Source organism: Trichechus manatus, unplaced genomic scaffold (assembly GCF_000243295.1).
Source record: "Trichechus manatus latirostris isolate Lorelei unplaced genomic scaffold, TriManLat1.0 scaffold00121, whole genome shotgun sequence".
NCBI lineage: Eukaryota > Metazoa > Chordata > Mammalia > Sirenia > Trichechidae > Trichechus > Trichechus manatus.
In genome coordinates, this window is record NW_004444057.1 from 5815212 (window position 1) to 5834591 (window position 19380).

At 43.4% G+C, this 19380-nt stretch overlaps 1 protein-coding gene across 4 annotated transcripts in view; it reads right to left on the bottom strand.

Annotated features, from left to right (window-relative positions):
• Positions 1 to 19380, bottom strand: part of MARCHF3 (membrane associated ring-CH-type finger 3) — a 164676-nt gene that overhangs the window by 44518 nt on the left and 100778 nt on the right. For all 4 annotated transcript variants that reach the window (XM_023738688.1, XM_004384293.1, XM_023738687.1 and 1 more), the window contains 2 exons: positions 10171 to 10414; positions 6938 to 7142 (listed from right to left, as the gene is read on the bottom strand). In XM_023738688.1, the coding sequence (XP_023594456.1) occupies positions 6938 to 7142; positions 10171 to 10358 (393 nt within the window). In that variant the 5' untranslated portion in view covers positions 10359 to 10414. The remainder of the gene's footprint in view (positions 1 to 6937; positions 7143 to 10170; positions 10415 to 19380) is intronic.

Sequence of the window (19380 nt, forward strand, 5' to 3'; positions counted from 1 at the left end):
TTTTGGATTTCTAATTGTTGTTTTTGTATGATTTCTAGTTGTGAATTTATATTAGCATTTTGTTCCTGTATTATTTTCTTGAATTCTTCCATTTTTTTGTCTGTATTTTCCATGAATTTGTCTATTTTTTCCTCATTTTTGTCTGCTTTTTGCTTCAACTCTTATGGAATTCAAATTTCTAATATTCAGAATTATCCATCAGTTAGTTCTAGTGATTTTTCTTCTACTGGAATGTCATCTGGTATTTTATTTTGGATGCCTAGTGGAACCATCCTGTCCTGGTTTTTTTTAATCTGTTTTGATATTGTCCGCTGTCTTCAGGACATTCAGTAGTTATTTTCTTTCTTTATTCAGTGTAGATTTGTTTCGTACTTCTTTTCTGTTTTATTTGTTAATGTCTGAGCAGGCGGGCTGTGTGTTCTTTGTTGTTTGCTCGTCTCAGGGCACGATACTTTTCACCTCCTTCTCCAATGGGCAGGGTCAGTCACTCAGGTATGGTACAGCAGGGCAGGTCCAGCTGAAGGGGAGTTGCTGGGATGGGTTGTTTGAGGCATGTACTAGGGTTGACAGTGCCAACTGGGAATCAGAGCAGGGCAGGTTCCAGTAGGCCATGCCTGTGCTGCTTGGGAGTGTGATGTTCAGCGCATGGTTCAGGTAGGCAGGAAGGAGGGGGTAGATTGTGATGTGTGGAGCTAAGATAGGTATGGGAAAGATGTGAGAGAAGAGAGAGGAACAGGAGCCAAAAACATACACACAAACAAAAAAGAGTGTTAGGGGAGCTTGCTATTGGAGGGGAGAGATGAGAGACTGAGAAATTGCAAAAAACAAAAATGGAAAAAAAAAAGAAAAAGAGTAAACGAAAAAAGATGGACAAAATGAGAAACTGGAAATGAACAAAGGCAAAAAGGGAATGAGAGAGAAGAAAACGAAAGAAACAACAACAACCAAAAAAAAAAAAAAAAAAAAAACAAGAAAAAAGAAATGCCCCCAGGGATGTCCCTGTGCGTCTGCGCAGAGTAAGGGAGTAACTTCCAAGCTGTGCAGTACTGGCCAGCTAGAAGGGGCTCCCAAGCCGAGAAAACAAAAGGAAAACAAACAAACAAACATATCAAAACAGAACAAATCAGAGCAAACAAAGAAAGAAAGTCCCAGGGGTCCCACTGGCTTGGCAGCATGGGCCAGGAAGCAGTTTCACAGTTGAGCGGTGTTTTGCAGCCTTTCAGGAAGAAGCAAAGATGGCGCACGGAGCCAGGTATTTGAGAGAAAGGAGGGGGAGGTGGTGAGAGGTAAGGGAGAAATCTAAAGAAGTGGGAAAAAGCAACAGCAGCAGCCAACAAATGGCACTGAGGGAGCCAGCCAGTGCGGGCAGGTGGAATCCAAGCAATACCGGGGTGAAGCCAGTGCTTCCTGGCCAAGAGACTGTGGCTGCAGGAAGCAGAGGAGGCTGAGTGGGGGTGAAGAAGGGTGGGGGGTGGGAAAGCGTATATCGCTGGTTACTGGTTGTTCTGTCTCCTGCTAGAAGCTTCGTGAAGCTGCTTTCTCGTACCCCCTGTTCACTGATCTCCAACAGGAGTCCAAGATGGCAGATCCTTGCTGCACTAGCTGATACGGGACCTCTGCATTTATCTCTCCTCGCTCTCAGTTCTTGGTCAGTTTCTTATTCCATTCTGTGCTTGGCTGAGTTCCTTATCTTTTCATTTGATGCTTAGGGTTTCAGGATTGATGTGTGACTCTGTCTGACTTAGTTTTTTGGATCTTTGCTGCAGAGGGACGGTGTGGTGCCTCTGACTATAGCACCATGTTGCCTGGAAGTCGGGAATTCTATTTTTAATGATATATTCAATTTATTCTTTTGTTATGGGTCTGTTCAAATTTTCTACCTCTATTAGTTTAGGTAGATAGTGTATTTCTAAAATTTGTCTGTTTCTTCTAGGTTTTCAATTTTGATGGAGTACATAAGCAACAGACTTTTACAGAGGTGTAGCGAGAGTAATGAGCAGCCAGGGGCAATCTCTAAGTTTTCACTGGCCGGCGTTGACTGGAGCCCCCTTAGACTTGCACCCAGGGACAAGTGCCCCCACTATTCCCCCTCCCTCGCTATGCTTCTGGATGTTGACTGCCTAGCACATTCTGTGATTATGGTCTAGCCACCTTACTCAATGGGCTGCATTCGTGGCTTACAGTGAAGAGCAGAGCTTTCTCATCTTTCTACAACAAATGGAATGGTTGTCCTCACATCTGTGAATCTCCTTGAATCTGGTTAGATCCCCTATGGTGTAAGTCCCTAACTACCCCAATACTACAAAGGTTTGCTGATGGAAATGAATATTCTGAAACAAAAAGCTCATGTTTTTTCTTATGTGAATACATTTAAAAACAAAACAAAACGCACTGCAAAAGTCTAGCCACACCAGTCTTACATATATATATCAGGAAGATTTAAGTGAAGTCTTGAATCTGTTAAAAAGCAAACACAAAGGAACAAAACGGTTGCTCCACAGCTATTCAACTCTGCTCCCTGCAGTGTAGCTAGAGATTACACTGAATCCAGGGCACACTTTAAAACCATTTACCTCCAGTGACTTAAAAAATAACAAGATTCATCAATAACAAAGTTTGAAAAAATCCTTGATTGTCATCTCCCTAGCTTTACATTCCATTATTCTGAGTAACTGGTATGTCTAAAAACACTGTTTCAATTTAGCTAAACCTCTGACTCACAGGGAACAACTTTTAAATTGTTCTTACAATTCTTATCAATCAGCTGGGTCTGTGGTCTGTGTAAAGGAAACAGAAATACGGAAACCTAATCACTCCCTCTGTGAAAAATCACCATGTCTCCCTGATCTGAGGAAGATCAGATCCTATGAAACCTTTCCTCCAGATTTCCACCATTTCCTGGCTGTTTTATTTTAATCACAAGATTGTTGAGCTGATCTATTACTCCCCGAGTTTCCCTGGCAAGGGAAGGTGCCACTGTTACATGTTCTAGGAAATCCTAGTGGCAAATATTCCCACCATTAGAAACTGATGTTGCAAGCATGCTATTTGCACCCAGAAAAATGACGGGCTTCCTTGGCAAAATGGTTCATCAGATATGCAATAATGACAATAGGCTTGAATAACTGCACACATATTTTAGAACAATTTGTAGTGTTTTTATTGATTTATTTGACCCTCAGTTTAAAAAGGAATAGGAGCTCTGCTGGCACAGTGGTTAAAGCACTCAGTTGTTAACCGAAAGGTTAGTGGTTTGAACCTATCAGCTCTTCTGTGGGAGGAAGATGTGGCAGTCTGCTTCCGTAAAGATTCAGAGCTTCGGAAACCCTGTGGGGCAGTTCTACTCTGTCCTACAGGGTTGCTATGAGTCAGAATTGACTTGATGGCAGTGGGTTTGATTTTTTTGGTTTTAAAAAAGAATGGTATCAGAGCTCAACTTACAAGAGAAATGAGGAAAACTAAAAATGAGCAGGAAGGAGAACAAAACCACTCAGGCTGGTCATTCAGTGAATCCTTTTATGGTTAGAGACTATCTATTTATTATATTCTACTGGGTCATTATTCTTGGAGATAATTCATCTTACAAATAGTCATAGGGTATATCTTCCATCATCAACAAGAAATATGTAGCCTTTATGAGAGAAGTGCTAGCTGTGGAGGTATGAAATGCATTCGTGTTATTTCTTGTCTTCTCTTTTGCTGTGTATAGTTTGAATGCTTTCCTTCCAAGCTTTGCATGATGGAAAAGACCTTATGAGATTTGTATTAACTGGACTATAGAGGAAATTAACCCATACCTGAATAAGCTAGATGACTGCCACATAACTCTCTTTGGTTGGAACTAGCTTCACCAAGAAAATATTTAGGGTATAAAATTGGCAATGAACTTAGTAAAAGAGACCAAAAGATTTAGTCTGCCCATGCAGGTAGGTAGGTAAGGTACCTAAGTAGGTAGGTAAGGTAAGTAAGGTAGCTAAGTAGGTAGGTAAATAGTAAGTATACACACACACAGAGAATCAACTTACTGACTTCTAAATTACGTACCATACAATTTATCCATTTTAAGTGTAGAATGTATTTTTTTTTTTTTTTTTTTGCACAAGAACTTTAGCCTTATAAAGACCAAGAGATGTCATGGAGAACCCCTAGCTGGATGTTGCCATTCAGAGAAACTGAGCCAAGCCATGCAGATGGTCAGTGGTAAAGTCGGGAGGTGATGTCTAGTTTGGAGGCACTAATAAAAACCAGCCTACTGAGTGCGCCATTATAAACAGGAACTTACCCTTGTCGGGGAAACCGAGATTATGTAGTAGCCTGTGTATTACACACAACTGGTGTCTCAGAGAGTGTGGATAAGGAAGTAAAGGGGAAGAATCTTAGGAATAGTGGTATAAAGGAGATGAATGAAGGGTTACAATGAGTGAAGGAATAAGTGTACTGAAGAGTGGACATGCGAGGTGTTCAAGTAATTCTGACCAATCTTAATGTCTGGGTGCTAACAAATAAAATTTATAAATGACCTTTCAACAGCTTCCTCTAGCAACAGGAGCTGTTACTGTCACGTTGATTTTGACATTAAATGTTATGGAATTTTCTTGCTTTAATGAGAAGCAGATCCAATTGGTAAAGTAATGATTTAAGCAATTAAAAGAGTAAAAATGAGAAATAAAGTAACAGTACTCATAATGTTTAACTGAAATAGGCAGGTCTCACTGATTTACTAAGAAAAAGACACGTTTATCTCAAGGTAAAAATAACGAGAAACAATGCTCACTATGAATAACTTTGGTAAGTGGGGAAAAGTCAATCAGTAATATGTCATTTGTTTAAAAATCTGCTTGCATCTGGTTCTCATTTGTCCTCCAGCTGAGAAACCAATGACAACTTCTTTTTATTGCTTGTGGTCAATCAGCAAGTTTATTTCACATGGGATGATCAAATGGCCAGCCTCCCCTAGCTTGAGAAGGTTTGCCTTTCACTTTCAACTTGTTCAATCATCGTTAACTCCGAAAAATATCACATTCCATTTGTGCAATGAAAATTTCACCACCGGTGACCGTTTTGGTGAAGTTTTTGTAGGCTAGGCCCTAAATCTTGCAGAGCACCTCACACGTTCTCAAGGTCATTTGCTTTGTTTCCTCGTTTAATGACAGCTGCCTAAGATCCTGGAGTCTGCTGTGGCTCAGATAGGCAACTTTGAAGAAACCTCTGTGTGTGGGTACATTTCCCTCTCCGAGACCGAAAGGGCTCACCCCGTGATTCAACACACGCACATTATTTGAGAAAAACTATGGTACTCTCATACACAAAGCAGACGTATACACCCTCCTTACTCACACACACACTGAGATTTTTACCAAACAAAAGTAAAGGTCTTCTTTACTGGGGAGACACTTATAAAGTAGACCTCTGGATGGAGGCCATTTGAAAGCAGGGTGTCCTTACTCTGGGAAACCAGCTTCCCTGGAGAGGCTGCAATATCAACTCAGGGAGCCGCCGAAAAGCTTCTGGAAAAGAGAAATTGGCTTCTTTTTACTTTTGCCTTTGGGCTTGAGAAATCTGCATCTCCTTTGTTTATTATTTAATCTTATTTATTATATTTCCCCCTCTGCAGAGAGGGTCTGAAATGTTAAATCCCAACGAATCTGGCATAGGGCCAAATCCCCAATGGGTACTCTACAAATACGGATTTCTGAAAATGGATGTCAAACAGCAAGAAGGCTAAATTAAGAGATCACTTGATCCATAGTCATAAGAAAAGCACAGTCTATTGGACCAAGTCAAATAAATTGTTTGCCTTTTGGCAAATATGTCAGTAGCTAAAATAGGCCCCTAGTACAGGTCTTGATTAAGTTTTCAAGGTCAAAACCAAGAGGCTGTATATACAGAGCTCTGAAAAGCCTTAACAAGTGTCTAGGTGCTAATACACTGCTTAAATAGAAAGTCTCCAAAAGAGGTTTCTAGCTTTAGTTTTAATTCCAGAGTTTCATAATGGGTTAGCTGCTGAAATAAGGGGAAAGTTATGAGCGGGTCTGGATTACAAGTCAATGTCTTTGCCCCTTTCAGCTAGCTCTGCTTGTAATATATCAGAATATTTATTGTTGCCAATATTCAATTTTTAATTGACTACTAGAAGTTGGGAATGGGGGTGTGCAGAAATAGTCTAATTGTATTTTCCAATTCCTCCAGCTAATATAAGACCAGAACCGGGGTTTAAAGAATCATATGCCTCCTAAAACATAAAAGAGAATGTTCTGCTATTTTAAAGGCTGGGTTGACGGCACTACCTTTTAAGAAAAGTAATTCCAATACTAGGTTATTAGCTCAAAAGTTTCCCAGAAGAGTTTTTTTTTTTTTTAACCAAACACTTGCGTATGTGCCAGGTACTCTTTTACGTACTTTATAAATACTAGCTCATTTCATCCTCCTAATAATTCCAACAGGTGAAGTAACTTACCCAAGGTCACAGATCTGAAAGTAGTAGAGCTGGACTCAAAACCAGAAAATCTAGGTCTACATCCATTATACCATTCAGCTATATTTTTTTGTGAAGACCTCTCAGAATATGCAAGCCAAATGCCCATTTATCTGTTACTTCAAGTTGGGCAGATGGTGTCCAAAGAGAAAAATGTTTGATCTATTTCCTCCACTTCACAGGGACAGGGAAACATGTCTCTAAACTTCCCCTTTATCCTCGCACTGGTATCTTACACCCTCTTGTCTCTACCATTACGGAGGTCACTGTTCTACTGCTGGCTCCCGAGTGCTCTGTTTCTGTCTCTCTCTTTCCCGCGCGCGTGCACACACACACACACACACAAACTCAGAGCTATTACCATGCTTCAGTAAAGCTGCACTGGGTTTGTGATCTGGGCATAAAAGCAGACATCATTTGCTCATTAGCGCTAAGTTTTCAGGATGTGCCCCACTTACTGACCTCCACTAACGGCCTGGGTTTGCGCTCGACTGCAAACCTGAAGTGGCAGAGTTCACAGTAGCTGGTGTTTGAGGACGACAGCCAGTGCTCTAGACAGCTCCGATGAATTGTCCCCAAGGTCCCCGTACATTCACATGGAGAGAGCAAGTCCTCTTGGCTGCTGCCTTCGTGGCAGATCCTGCACATCGGTCGATCGTTGAAGGGGCTGCAAGAAAAGGAGGGACACTTGCCAGTCATTGGGCTGGAAACTACCCCCTTGGAATGGCCCTCAAGCTCCGTGTCCTTTGGACCCTCCCCAGTGGGAGCTTCTCAGAATAGACACCTGCTTTAACATCCCTTAGATCTACACTTGCGCTGGGCAGGGGGCAGCCAGTGCTGGGGTCTTGGATCATCTGGAACACTCGTCACTTCTACTTTCACCAACATAAAGAAATGGAAGGTGGCCAATATCAAAGTAGCTGAGTGTGGCCCAGAGCCAAAAGTGAGTGAAAATGGGCAACAAGTTATTTCTGCCTTGAGCATGGATGAAGTTCAGGGAAACTAACAATCAAAAAATTAAAAAGAAAATCCCACATCATTAAGAAAAGATGTGTTTTGAAATGACACCAATTGTAGTTTCCAGACAAAGTGTGTCTTTTCAGCTAGGTCAGGACACTGTTGTATACCCAGAGGTTTGTTTCCTTTCTCCTTCCAACAGCATGGGAGAATAAGAGGAAAGATGTTAACTGTTGGCAAACACCAAAGCTGCCACACACAACAGCAGTAAGTCAGAGCAGGGTCTTCTGTGCTTTCCTAGGGTGCTCTCAGGGATGCCAAAGAAACTAAACACAAAGCAAGCAGTCAGTATGTCCTACTAAGGTGGGCTCAGTCTCAACTTCTGCCTTTAATTTGGGAAAACCACTCTGCATATTTCATGAAGGCATCACAGTGTAGTGGTTCAGGGTGTAGGCTCTGAGGTCCAGTTGTCTGGGCTTGGACCTTAGCTCTGCTGCTTACGAGCTGGAAAACTTTGAGCAAGTAACTTTATCTCTCTGTCCTTCAGATTCCTCATCTCTTAAATGGAAACAAAGAATGATGCCTTCCTGATACAGTAACTGTGAATATTAGAAAAGATCATCCACACTGGAAGCTTAGAATAGGAACTACAACTGGTTGCCATCAACTCGATTCCAACTCATGGTGACCCTATGTGTGTCAGAGTAGAACTGTGCTCCATCGGGTTTTCAATGGCTGGTTTTTCAGAAGTAGATCACCAGGCCTTTCTTCCAAGGTGCCTCTAGGACTAACACATAGTAAACGCCCAGCTAATGTTAGCTATTTTTACTCATGGAAAAACTCAGGCCCAGGAAAATAAAATCACATGGCTCCACATTACATAAGTTGGGGGTCAATGGGGGGATTAAATTGAAGAAGTAGTCTCACTTCTCAATGGATACTGTGTCTTGTGGGAGATCAATAACTCCTTACACTTCTTGTGCTGCTCTTCACTTGGCATTAGATTTTAAAATACGTCATCATTGTATGTGCCAACCCTAGGACCAGCCTCTTTGCCCACCCTGCCCTGCCCTCTAAGGATGACAGTGAGCCAGGCCATCTCCATCGTTCTCTTCAACATCACCTTTGGTTCAAATGGAAACACTGCTGTTTCCCCAAGGTCTTTTGGTGAATGATCCTGGGAATGAGTATAGGCAAATGGGGATTAAAAGAGGAAAGAATCCTCCGCCCCCTTCAACACTTGCCCAAAATACCTACTCATGCTTAGGGGCAGGAAAAGAAAGTTAAGAAAGTTTACAGTCTACGCTTCCCCTTCACTGCTCCTGGCTGCCTTCATTCATACTGAGCCATGCGCACATAAAAGTCTGAAACCTTCTGGAACAAACCTGCAGCCACTGGTGGGTCTCAGTCACCTCGACTACGCAGGCTGTTCTTCCTAACAAACGAGCTGCTGGATGGTGAGGTGACTCACGCACATGACCACCCAGTCTCAGTTGAGATGCGCAGTGCTGCTCACCCAACTCATCATGTTCTGAGTCCCAAACGATTTTTAGAAGTTCTTTGAGAGGTGGAAAAATACATATTACAATTTTTTTCTATTTCTTTTCTTTATGATAGCTGCTCGGATTTAAAGTAGAAGGCGTATGGCCAATGTCTATACCCTGCATGGGCGTGTGACTGCGTGTCTGAGGGCCACCATCTTGTCCAGCCCTGGCTGGGGGCAGCAAGAAATGCTGTGGTGCCACCAGAAGATCTGCTGCAGGTACAGGTACAAACCCGTGGGCCTGCATCTGCACCAGAGGGTTGGAGCGAATCACTCAGACCGGGGTCAACTGTTAAGGTTTCAGGGTTGGAAGTGTCATACACCAGGGGACAAGTCCAGTGTTGATATGCATTTTACATTCACATTGTTAAATTCTCACTTACCCATTCTGAAAGAAGGCTGGAGAAGTCAAGGAGAACCCAGCAGCAAGAAGAGTTTTGGCTCTCAATCTGCCGCTGGCCAACAACAGCACAAGAGAAGACCCCTGGGGACAAAGTCCCAGCCCTGTCCCTGCTGTTCAGAGCCTTTACTTTGTTTTGGTTCATCACTCAGGGAAGATGCACTGTGGCCAACAGCACTTCATAGGGTGGGGAGGAGGGGTCGCGGATGGAGGTCCAAGGGGAGTAAAGGAGGGAACAAAAGAAGATGCCCCCAAGTGAGGATGTGCCAGAGAAGAAGCATCAGCACTGTCCAGGCAGCAGCCTGGTACGGTGCTTCCCATCAGGTGGGGCTGATCAGCATGCAGACCAGGAATGTCACTTCAAAATTTCTGATCACAGATCAAAATCACTGTGGCTTAAACACCTGAATTCAGGTTGCTTCTTCATTCTGTTCTAACAAAGGTAGCCCTTTGTAGGCACTTGGAGACAACAAGAGCGTAATTACCATAGCAATGTCAAAATAACAAATGTAAAGCAAACAACCTCATGTCTTGTGGGATCCTTCCCTGCCTGGCTCTCTGCAAGTATGACTTTAAGCAGGAAACTAGACAACATGAATTTTAGCTTTATACCCCATTGCTATAGAAACGATGACAGAACTGTGTAGTCCCTTCTTTTTCCTTTTTTCTCCCCAGCACCTCCTCTTGCCTGACACAAAGACCTGAAGCACTAATTACATCCCCTTTAGCAGTTTCCACCTGACAAAGAGTTCTCCAGATCAATTACAGATTCATTTATTTTAATTGTGGTACTACCTCTGGGTGGCAAGAGTCCGCACTACCGTTGACAGCAGCTGCCCGTCTTTGGCCGAAACTTGCATGACATACTGTGGCTGCCCATTCACTAGGCTGCCACAATCCTCCACGGTCTTCACCACGGGCACAGCCGAGCTGGTGCAGTCTGGCAGGACTTCGGGCAGGTGACTGCAGCGGCTGGTTGTCATGGTAACATACAGCAATTACTCTGCTAATGGCTTCCACATTCATACAGGATTTCCATCTAAGAGAGATCAGAAAATAGGGGAATGGGTACATGTATGTCTTGTACCTTGAAACAGTTTATAATTTTAAAGTAGTTTCATAAAAAAAGAATAACTAGTCCTGGTGATTCAAGGACCCAAGTCTTAAAAAAATCAAAATATTGTCTGTCTCCCCCCTCAACCCCAACAGAACTTTTGGAATTCCTCAAAGGGTTGTTTTCCCCCACATATTTGTCGCTACTTATTATGTTTTACTTGATCCCTAGAGGTCTGGAAAACAGGACCTTCCCAACTCCCAGCACATGGCAGACAATGTGCATGGACTAGGCGTTCTCAGGGTGAGACACCAGTGTTTCTGGATGAACTTGAGTTGACACTTTCTGTCCCAATAATTGTATGTCAAGCAGGCTTGACTGTCCGGGACAACTGGATGTGAGTGTAATCCCCTCCTTGCTGCTGAGGTGTCTGGCTGGCCTTGCTCCAGCACCCTTTCTTCCCCTGTATTCCTTGGCTGCCATGAGTACTCTCAGGTCTGTGGTCTGCCCTGTGAAGCAGTCCCCACTGCAGACACGAGCCCTTGCCTAAGGCCTCGCGAGGGGGCCAGGGCTGCCCCTTCCATGCTACTGTCACAACCCTGGTGAGATTCTTAACCCGAAAGTACTGAGCATTCGAGGAACACAATTAGACAGTGAGCTAGTAGAGTTTTGTTTTTAAAATAGATTTGTTGTGTATTTTTTTTTTTAAAAAAAGCCAGAAATGCATATTATAGAAAATACAGAAAAGCACAAAGAAAACAATAAAATCATAATCCCACTACTTGGATAATATAGTCAACGTTTTGGGTGGATGCCTTTTTATTTTTTGGCAGGGTTGGCAGGGTGGAGTTGAGTTGTAGCTGGGGCCAGATAGCTCTTTTTTATTTTATTTATTTATTTTTAACTGCATTATGGTAGCTCTCAGGCGACAGAACAAAAGGATGTTAAAAAGACCAATCTCTACTAAAACTGTGTCTAACCCCCTCCTCTGGTCTGCCCTTACAAAACCCCACTGGCATGATTTTAAATTCTCATAATGCCTCACAGTCACAGAGTGTAACTTACTGGCACAGTGCTCTTGCTTCACAAGGCAGCCATAGATTAAGAGCCAGGGGTGTGCTGGCAGGAAAAGCAGACACAGTGACCTTCTTGCCACATGGAATGATGATGTCTGGGTGTACTCTGAGAGTCTATTTTCGAGTTTTGCATAACTCCAACTCAGAGGGCCAAATGCTCCTTCCCTACACTAGATGGAACTAGGAGGGTGTACAGGGAGTATATAAATCGGTCTGGGGGGTCAGGCACATCACACCCCCAATTCACCTGTAACCTAGGTTAAGTCCTCATTAAAGGAAGTAGTTGTAAATGAATGATCTACAGATCAGCAATAAAATACCCTTAAAAAATTCTAAAAGCAGCATTTCCCTTAAATTCATTTTATATCTGTAATTTCATTTCTGGATGATATAATTCATTTCACTTCTGTTCTCAAAGGCAAAAGAGATATTATCACTTTATTCCATTTACAACTGGTGCCAAGTGCAGAGTTTGGCATAGAGGAGTAAAAGGTGGCTCTACCTTTCCTTCTTCTACAAGCAAGCCCTGGATGTTTCTTTGTATTTATTTATTTTTATTGTACTTTAGATGAAGGTTTACAGAACAAACTAGTTTCTCATTAAACAGTTAGTACACATATTGTTTTATGACAATGGTTAACAACCCCACAACATGTCAACACTCTCCCTTCTTGACCTTGGGTGCCCTATGACCAGCTCTCCTGTCCCCTCCTGCCTTCTAGTCCTTGTCCCTCGACTGTTGTGCCCCTTTAGTCTCGTTTTGTTTTACGGGCCTGTCTAATCTTTGGCTGAAGGGTGAACCTCAGGAGTGACTTCATTACTGAGCTAAAAGGGTGTCCGGGGGCCATACCTGCGGGGTTTTTCCAGTTTCTGTCAGGCCAGTAAGTCTGGTCTTTTTTTGTGAGTTAGAATTTTGTTCTGTATTTTTCTCCAGCTCTGTCCGGGATCCTCTATTGTGATCCCTGTCAGAGCAGTCAGTGGTGGTAGCTAGGCACCATCTAGTTGTACTGAACTCAGTCTGGTGAAGGCCGTGGTAGATGTGGTCCATTAGTCCTCTAGATTAATCTTTTCCTTGTATCTTTAGTTTTCTTGATTCTCCCTTGCTCCCGAAGGGGTGAGACCAGTGGAGAATCTTAGATGGACGCTCACAGGCTTTTAAGATCCCAGACGCTACTCACCAAGGTAGAATGCAGAATATTTTCTCTATAAACTATGTTATGCCAATTGAGCTAGATGTTCCGAGGCCATGATCCCCACAGACCTCAGCCCAGCAATTCGGTCCCTCAGAAACCCTGGCTCTTTCTCTTGTGCCATCTCTGCAGAACTCTTCACTCGAGATCTTCTCAGACCTCATCCAACTTAAAAAACAGACAAACAAACCAGTGGCCCACCAGTAGACTCCGACTCACAGTGACCTCAGGTGCTTCAGAGTAGGAATGTGCTCCACAGAATTTTCAAGGCTCTGATCTTTTGTAAGTAGATGGCCAGGCCTTTCTTCTGAGGTGCCTCTGGGTGGATCTGAACCACTAACCTTTTGGTTAGGAGATGACCACTTAACCATTTGCACCAACCAGGGATTCCCACTCAATTTAAGATCTGCTTAAAATGATATTCTAGTCCAATATTCACTGAAGAATGTACCAGCATGTCCACTGAACACTGCACACCAGAGTAAGAAATACTGTCAGCAGACAAACCTGACAAGTCCAGCAGCTAATATCAGGATCCCAACAATCCTAAAAGACCATGCCTTGAATTGCAAGTGGGGTGGAAGGGGTTACACACAGCATGAGCACTTTGGATTATGGTGGGGATGGCTAAATTGGTCCCAAATTCACAAGAATAGATCTAAATCACCTGCGCAGGTAGAGAAGGAGGGAAGGGAGAACGGTCTCCGTGATCTCAGTGGAAAGGAAACCCAGAGGCCTACATTGAGGTGGCAGAAGCGGGTCTAGCAGGCTTATGCACCAGTTGGCATGCATATGTTGCACCTGGGGCAGTGACAAATGGCCCACTGCATTTCCTTGTCTCATTCTGAGCCACCTGGGAAAACAGGAGGCTGTTGCTGTGGATGCTAGAAAGAGCTGAGCTGTCGGTTTGCAGCCTAGCACTGGTCTTCCACTGATTTTTCTGCAAAATTTCAAGTACCATTCAACTGTTTATCAATACCAGTGTCCTGCTTTTGTGGGAAAGTAGCTTCCTAATGCACCCAAGACTCTGAGATCTCGGCTTTCTCTAGACAAAACCATAATGCTGAGGAAGAGTGGTGTTTGTATAAACTTGAAATTTCAAGTTGCACTGGTAAGATAGGTCCTTTGTTGGCCAGGCTTGACACCTTGTACAATTTCCTTCACAGGCTGAGAATAAATGATTTGGTGCTGGCCAAATTCAGATGCACAAGGTGGGAAGAGTGGGAGTAGGTGGCCCAGAGGGAGATGGCGAAAATGGAGGGAGGGGCTAAATAAATGAAAGCCTGATTAGAGAATTGTTAAAATGAAGAGTTTGTCTGTAAAGCTATGACCCCTGCAAAGGACAGAGTGCAGGTTTTACAAAGCGGGAGACCAACCATGCTGTAGCTAAGCGTTGCTGTTTCTGGAACAGGGTGTCATTGTAAATGATTTCCATGGGAACATGGCTGGCATCATGAGGACACATCCACAGACCATGGGGGAAGGGCAGGAACACAAGCCCTGCCCACCTCTGCAGCCCCTTCCCGAATCTCTCTAACCATCATGGGGTTGCAGGCAAAAGCTCTGTTCTGAGAGGCGGTACACCCAAGCTTGTGTCCTGGCTCACCACCGACCAGGATAAATCACCTAGCCTCTCAGACTTGTACTTCCTGCATATTTGAAATTATGGCGCTCATAGTTCCTGAGTTACCTCATCTGGTTGGTTGTGAGGCCTAAAATGAGATAATACATGTGAATGTGCTTTGTGAATTGGAACGTGCCATACACAGATCAGGCAGCATTTTATTATTACATTATTTTTAATTTCTGATCTTTCTGTAGCCTGTGCACCATCCCATTTCTGTCTAGAAATGCTTCTAAAATCGTCCTCCCCTTTGGCTAGTCAGCCAATAACAGGCTGCACTTTTGTATTACATTTGAACTTGACCTCTGACACTGCACTACTGCATCCCTCTTGGCTGGGAAGCACAAAGAGCCTCTTTCTTGCACACCAACTTCTCATTCTCCCTAGCCCCGTCTCCTTCAGATCCCTGAAGACAGGTTTCAGTCTTCCATGAAAATATTTAGTAAAGATATATAATGAAAAACACCGTTATGTTTGAGATACTTATCAGAGTACCTTGATACTTGTTACAAGTATACTTGATGCTATTTGTTAACAGCAGTTACCATTACTTAGCTAATGGAGCATGCCCTAAATATACTAGAAAATAAAGCACAAAACCCATTGCTATCGAGTATATTTCTGGCTCATAGTGACCCTACAGGACAGAGTAGAACTGCCCCAAAGGGTTTCCAAGGCTATAAATCTTTACTGAAGTGGACTGCCATATCTCTCTCCCACAGGGTGGCTGGTGGGTTTGAATCACCAACCTTTTGGTTAGCAGCTGAGTGTTTTAATTGCTGCACCACCAGGGCTCCTTAGAAAATAAAGCACAGGCCCCTCCCAAGTCCCTTTTTAGGCCTATTTGTATCAGAACTGTATTTTCAGTGCCAAGTCAACTTTAATCTCTTAGATGGAGGACTAGAAGCTGTTGGGGGAGAAATCTGTTATTTTGGCATGTCTGTTTGGGCATAGAAATTACTCACAAGAACAAAGGAGTGTGTTGTGCCCTAGCTGGCATGAACCTGGTCATGTGAGCTGCCTGGGCAGTGGTCTGAGCAGGCCCAAGCTTGGAGGGCAGTCTGGAGCAAGGCTGGACCTCCCAATTCAGTCCTAATGCCCAATTCCAGAGACTTTAAGAAGCAGGCTCCTCAGATCCCAGTATGTCCTGGGAGGATCCTGTGTCACCTCCACAACCAGATTTGATCACACAAATCAAACAAGCAAATTCATTTATTCATTCTTTCATTCATTCTATTTTTTTTTTTTTCTGGAGAACTTACTAGGTCCTACTAAGAACTTCTGAGGGTGCAGGGCTGAGCCATCTCAACTCCAACTTAACATTTCCCAAGGAAAAGTGCAGGCCACCAAGCAGTCTGGAGTATTCCCCGAACCCTCTCCAGGGCTGCAGAGCTGTGAGGATCTGACTGTTTTCCATACCAGTCATGCCCTTGCTGATTCAGGCGGAACCAGCTGATGGTCTAAATTTGGGGGAATGAAACCACATAACTGTGGAATGGCTAGATGTCTCCCCTGGAGTTCTGCATCATTAACATTGGTCCAGGGTTCAGAATCCTGGCCTTAGTTTTATAGGAGTGAATCTGCTTCAAAAAGGATCTCTAAAATGTCCCACAGCCTCCTGCGAGAGGCTGCATACTCAGAGACACAGCCTCTTGTAACGAGACCAAGGCATGGGCAATACAAGTGAGTTACTGAAATGGGAAAGAACAGCAATAATGGCCTGCCGAGGAACTTTCCCCTCTGAGTTAGAGTTTTAGACTTTGAATTCTAAGAATGGCCTCTGAGAATAGGAACGCTCTTTGATGGAACGTTTCCCTGGCTTTTTAGGCATGTTATAACCAGACAGTGCACTGCATGGCTGCTGAACTAACTTAGAGTATCCTGGATGTTCAGAGAAAATGAAAGGAGGCAGGAAATCACACTGACCTTCCTTTCCAATGAAAATGGAGCCAATGACTAATTTCAAAACCATTAACATGTAAAAGCTGCATATTTCTTCTGAGAACAGGACACAAAGGCTCTCCAAGGAGATTGCTGGGACATGATTACCAGCAACATTTAAGTTTTCAAAAACACGCCAAGGAGGCTATTCACTAAGAATGTGTATCGGCAAAGTAGCTGCTTCATTAAACTTAAATAGCCGCAGCAGGGCTGTGCTTACAGACCCATGCTACCAAATTATACATTTCTTTTCTGGATGCTTCACTGACCTCATTATGTAGAGCAGAGTTTGTCATTCCAAATAAAGTGACCATCCAAGTCTCTATAAACATGTCCATCAGGCGCTTGATGAGTCTGCACAGTAAAACACTGGCTGGCCCAACGAATTAAAAAACAAACAAAAAAACACTTCTCTTTTTGTTGTCTCATTATTCTCTGCTCTGGGTTCACTGTCACACTTACAGAGCAGAGTAAGCAGGTGAAGCAGTTGAAATGTTGGTTTCTAAGGATGAAGAAGATTTTGATTTGGGGGTAATGGCATTTTTTTGAGGAATGTGTAAACACCAATGCTGAACCAAGGAGGGGAAGAAACAGAACAGAATAAGGCAAGTTGGATCCCGAGATAGTTTCAGTAACACATTCCAAGCGCACTATTTTAAAGTTATTTTTATCACTTACCATCGTGTTAATCGATTCTGATTCTTGGCCATAGGAAGTATCAGACCAATATATATATATATATATTCATTTAACATTATTTTCCCTTAAGGAGCCCTGGTGGTGCAATGGTTAAGTGCTCAGCTGCTAACCGAAGGGTTGACGGTTGGAAACTACCAGCTGCTCCACGGGAGAAAAATCTGGCAGTCTGCTTCTGTAAAGACTAAAACGCACTGCCGTTGAGTTGGTTCCGACTCATGGTGACCCAGCCTTGAAAACCCTATGGGGTATTTCTACTCTGTCCTACAGGGTTTCTATGAGTCAGAATCAATTGGATGGCAATGGGTAATGGGTGTATTTTCTCTTCAGTAAAGTAAAATCCTCCAGTTTTGCTGAAGGCAAACCAATTAACAATGATTTTATACATAATTTTTGTGTGTATGTGTATATATATATAATTTCTCTCCTCAAGAAGTACTCTTGAAATTAATTCAGATTTTGGAAGCTATCCATTTTTTTAATTTAATTTTAATTATATAGATGAAAATGGCAATTTAAAATCCTGCAACAACGTTGTGTGTTCAAAGACACAGTGTCAGCTGAACTACACGTGTAAATAACAACTGGCTCCTGCACACAGTTTGCCTGAGCGTGGGGGGAGCAGGGCTGCACAGATGAGCTTTGCTGAACTGTGCCCAGACGCTCATCCAGAGTTCTTGGGGCTCAGGAACACTGGCGCATATTAAAAAAGTTTAAACATCAAGTTAAAAAAACAGAGGGGATCAGGAAAACTAGAATAAATGAGGCATTCGTGGGACAAATACCTCATTTAAAAAGAGATAAAAAATAAAAGTGTATACTTCAAATGATATTGAGCATGCCCAGTGCCAATCAAACAGCTGCTGCTGTTGCTGGGTGCCACTGAGTTGATTCTGACTCATAACAACCTCATGTGACTGAGCAGAACTGCCTCATAGGGCTTTCTTGGCTGTAATCTTTATGGGAGTAGATCATCACATCTTTCTCCCACAGAGCTGCTGGGTGGATTTGAACTGCCAACCTTTTGGTTAGCAGCTGAGCGCTTAACTGTTACACTACCTGGGCTCCTTATCAAACAGCTACCTGTCCAGAATGCATAAGGAAAGGTATGGAGACAGCATGCTGGCCGGGATATCTAATAATACAGAAGAAGAGCATTTCAGCTACAGATGAGAGCTAAACACTCTCTAAGAACCGGAAGTTCCTCATTTGTTGTTAGTTTCATACACATTTTCCATCAGTATCCAAGGGAACGCTTAGCATTAATGAAGTTGATTTGTGATTCATTTCCAAGTTGTACTTCACCTTTCTTTGCACAAACAACCTAGGATTAGCTACACAGATGTAGTAACTCTTAACCCGAGCCTCCCTCAACCTAGAATAAAGCCAGTTGCTGGCTTAAGCCAGGGCTCCTTGGGGCTTTCTCTTCCCTGTCTCACCCAGACCGCTGGGAAGTTGCAGTCCTGTCCTGTCACAGGGCAGTGTCCAAGCTCTGCACTCCACCAGGCTCAGGAGCCCCCTGGGTCTCCCTGTGCATTTCCCTGCAGTGATTTCAGGCCAAGAGGCCCCAGGAGACATTTGGCTGCTTTACCCTCCATTTACACACAAGGATAACCAAAGTGACTCAGCTTGCCAAGGATAAACTATTAAGGCGAGTGCAGAGCAAAGACTAGAACTCTTTGGATTTTGCTTTTCAGCCCTGTTCTTGGCAGTACAGACAACTCTATCATATGCTTCCCATATGAGTCCTCAAAATACCACTTGTGTGGACCACAAATCTATCAGAATCTCTAGACGTTTCTGCATTGCCCTTGTATATATTTGGCCTTTGATATGAGACCCTGTGGGAGCCTTTGGCGGAGAGAGGAGAGAGCTCTGGTTTCAGATGTGGGAGTCCTGGCTTTGAATCTCCTGCCACCCAGCCGCTTTCTAATGAGAGTGAGTTACTTGAGGCTAAGTCTTGGTTTCCTCCCTGACGCTGAGGACCTGAGGCAGTGTAGGTGCCTGGCACACAGAGGGTGTGTGGTAAAGGCTAGTGCTTAAGACTGTAGTGCAACAGTGTCCTCTCACAACAGCCGGGGGCCAGGGCGGTGCAGAAGTGGCCCTTTCCAGATCCCATCTCTAGGCCCCCTCGCCTAGCCCAGCCCTCTGCAATCCTCCTCTTTACTCTCTCATCTTTCCAAGCAAACATCTGGTGGGTGCAGAACTGCTATATCTGCTTGGATTGTCTTGTATAAGCCTAAGTACAAATCACAGAAGCATTCTCTGGAATTACTCTTGGTCCTTGGACACCACCTTGCTTTCCCTCCATGACACATGTACTCACACACACACACAAATCATAGATTCTTTTTTATTGGTTCCTAACATGGGTCCAGTCTTTTAAATAATAAAGATATAGACAAGAACAAGAATAAAGTAACA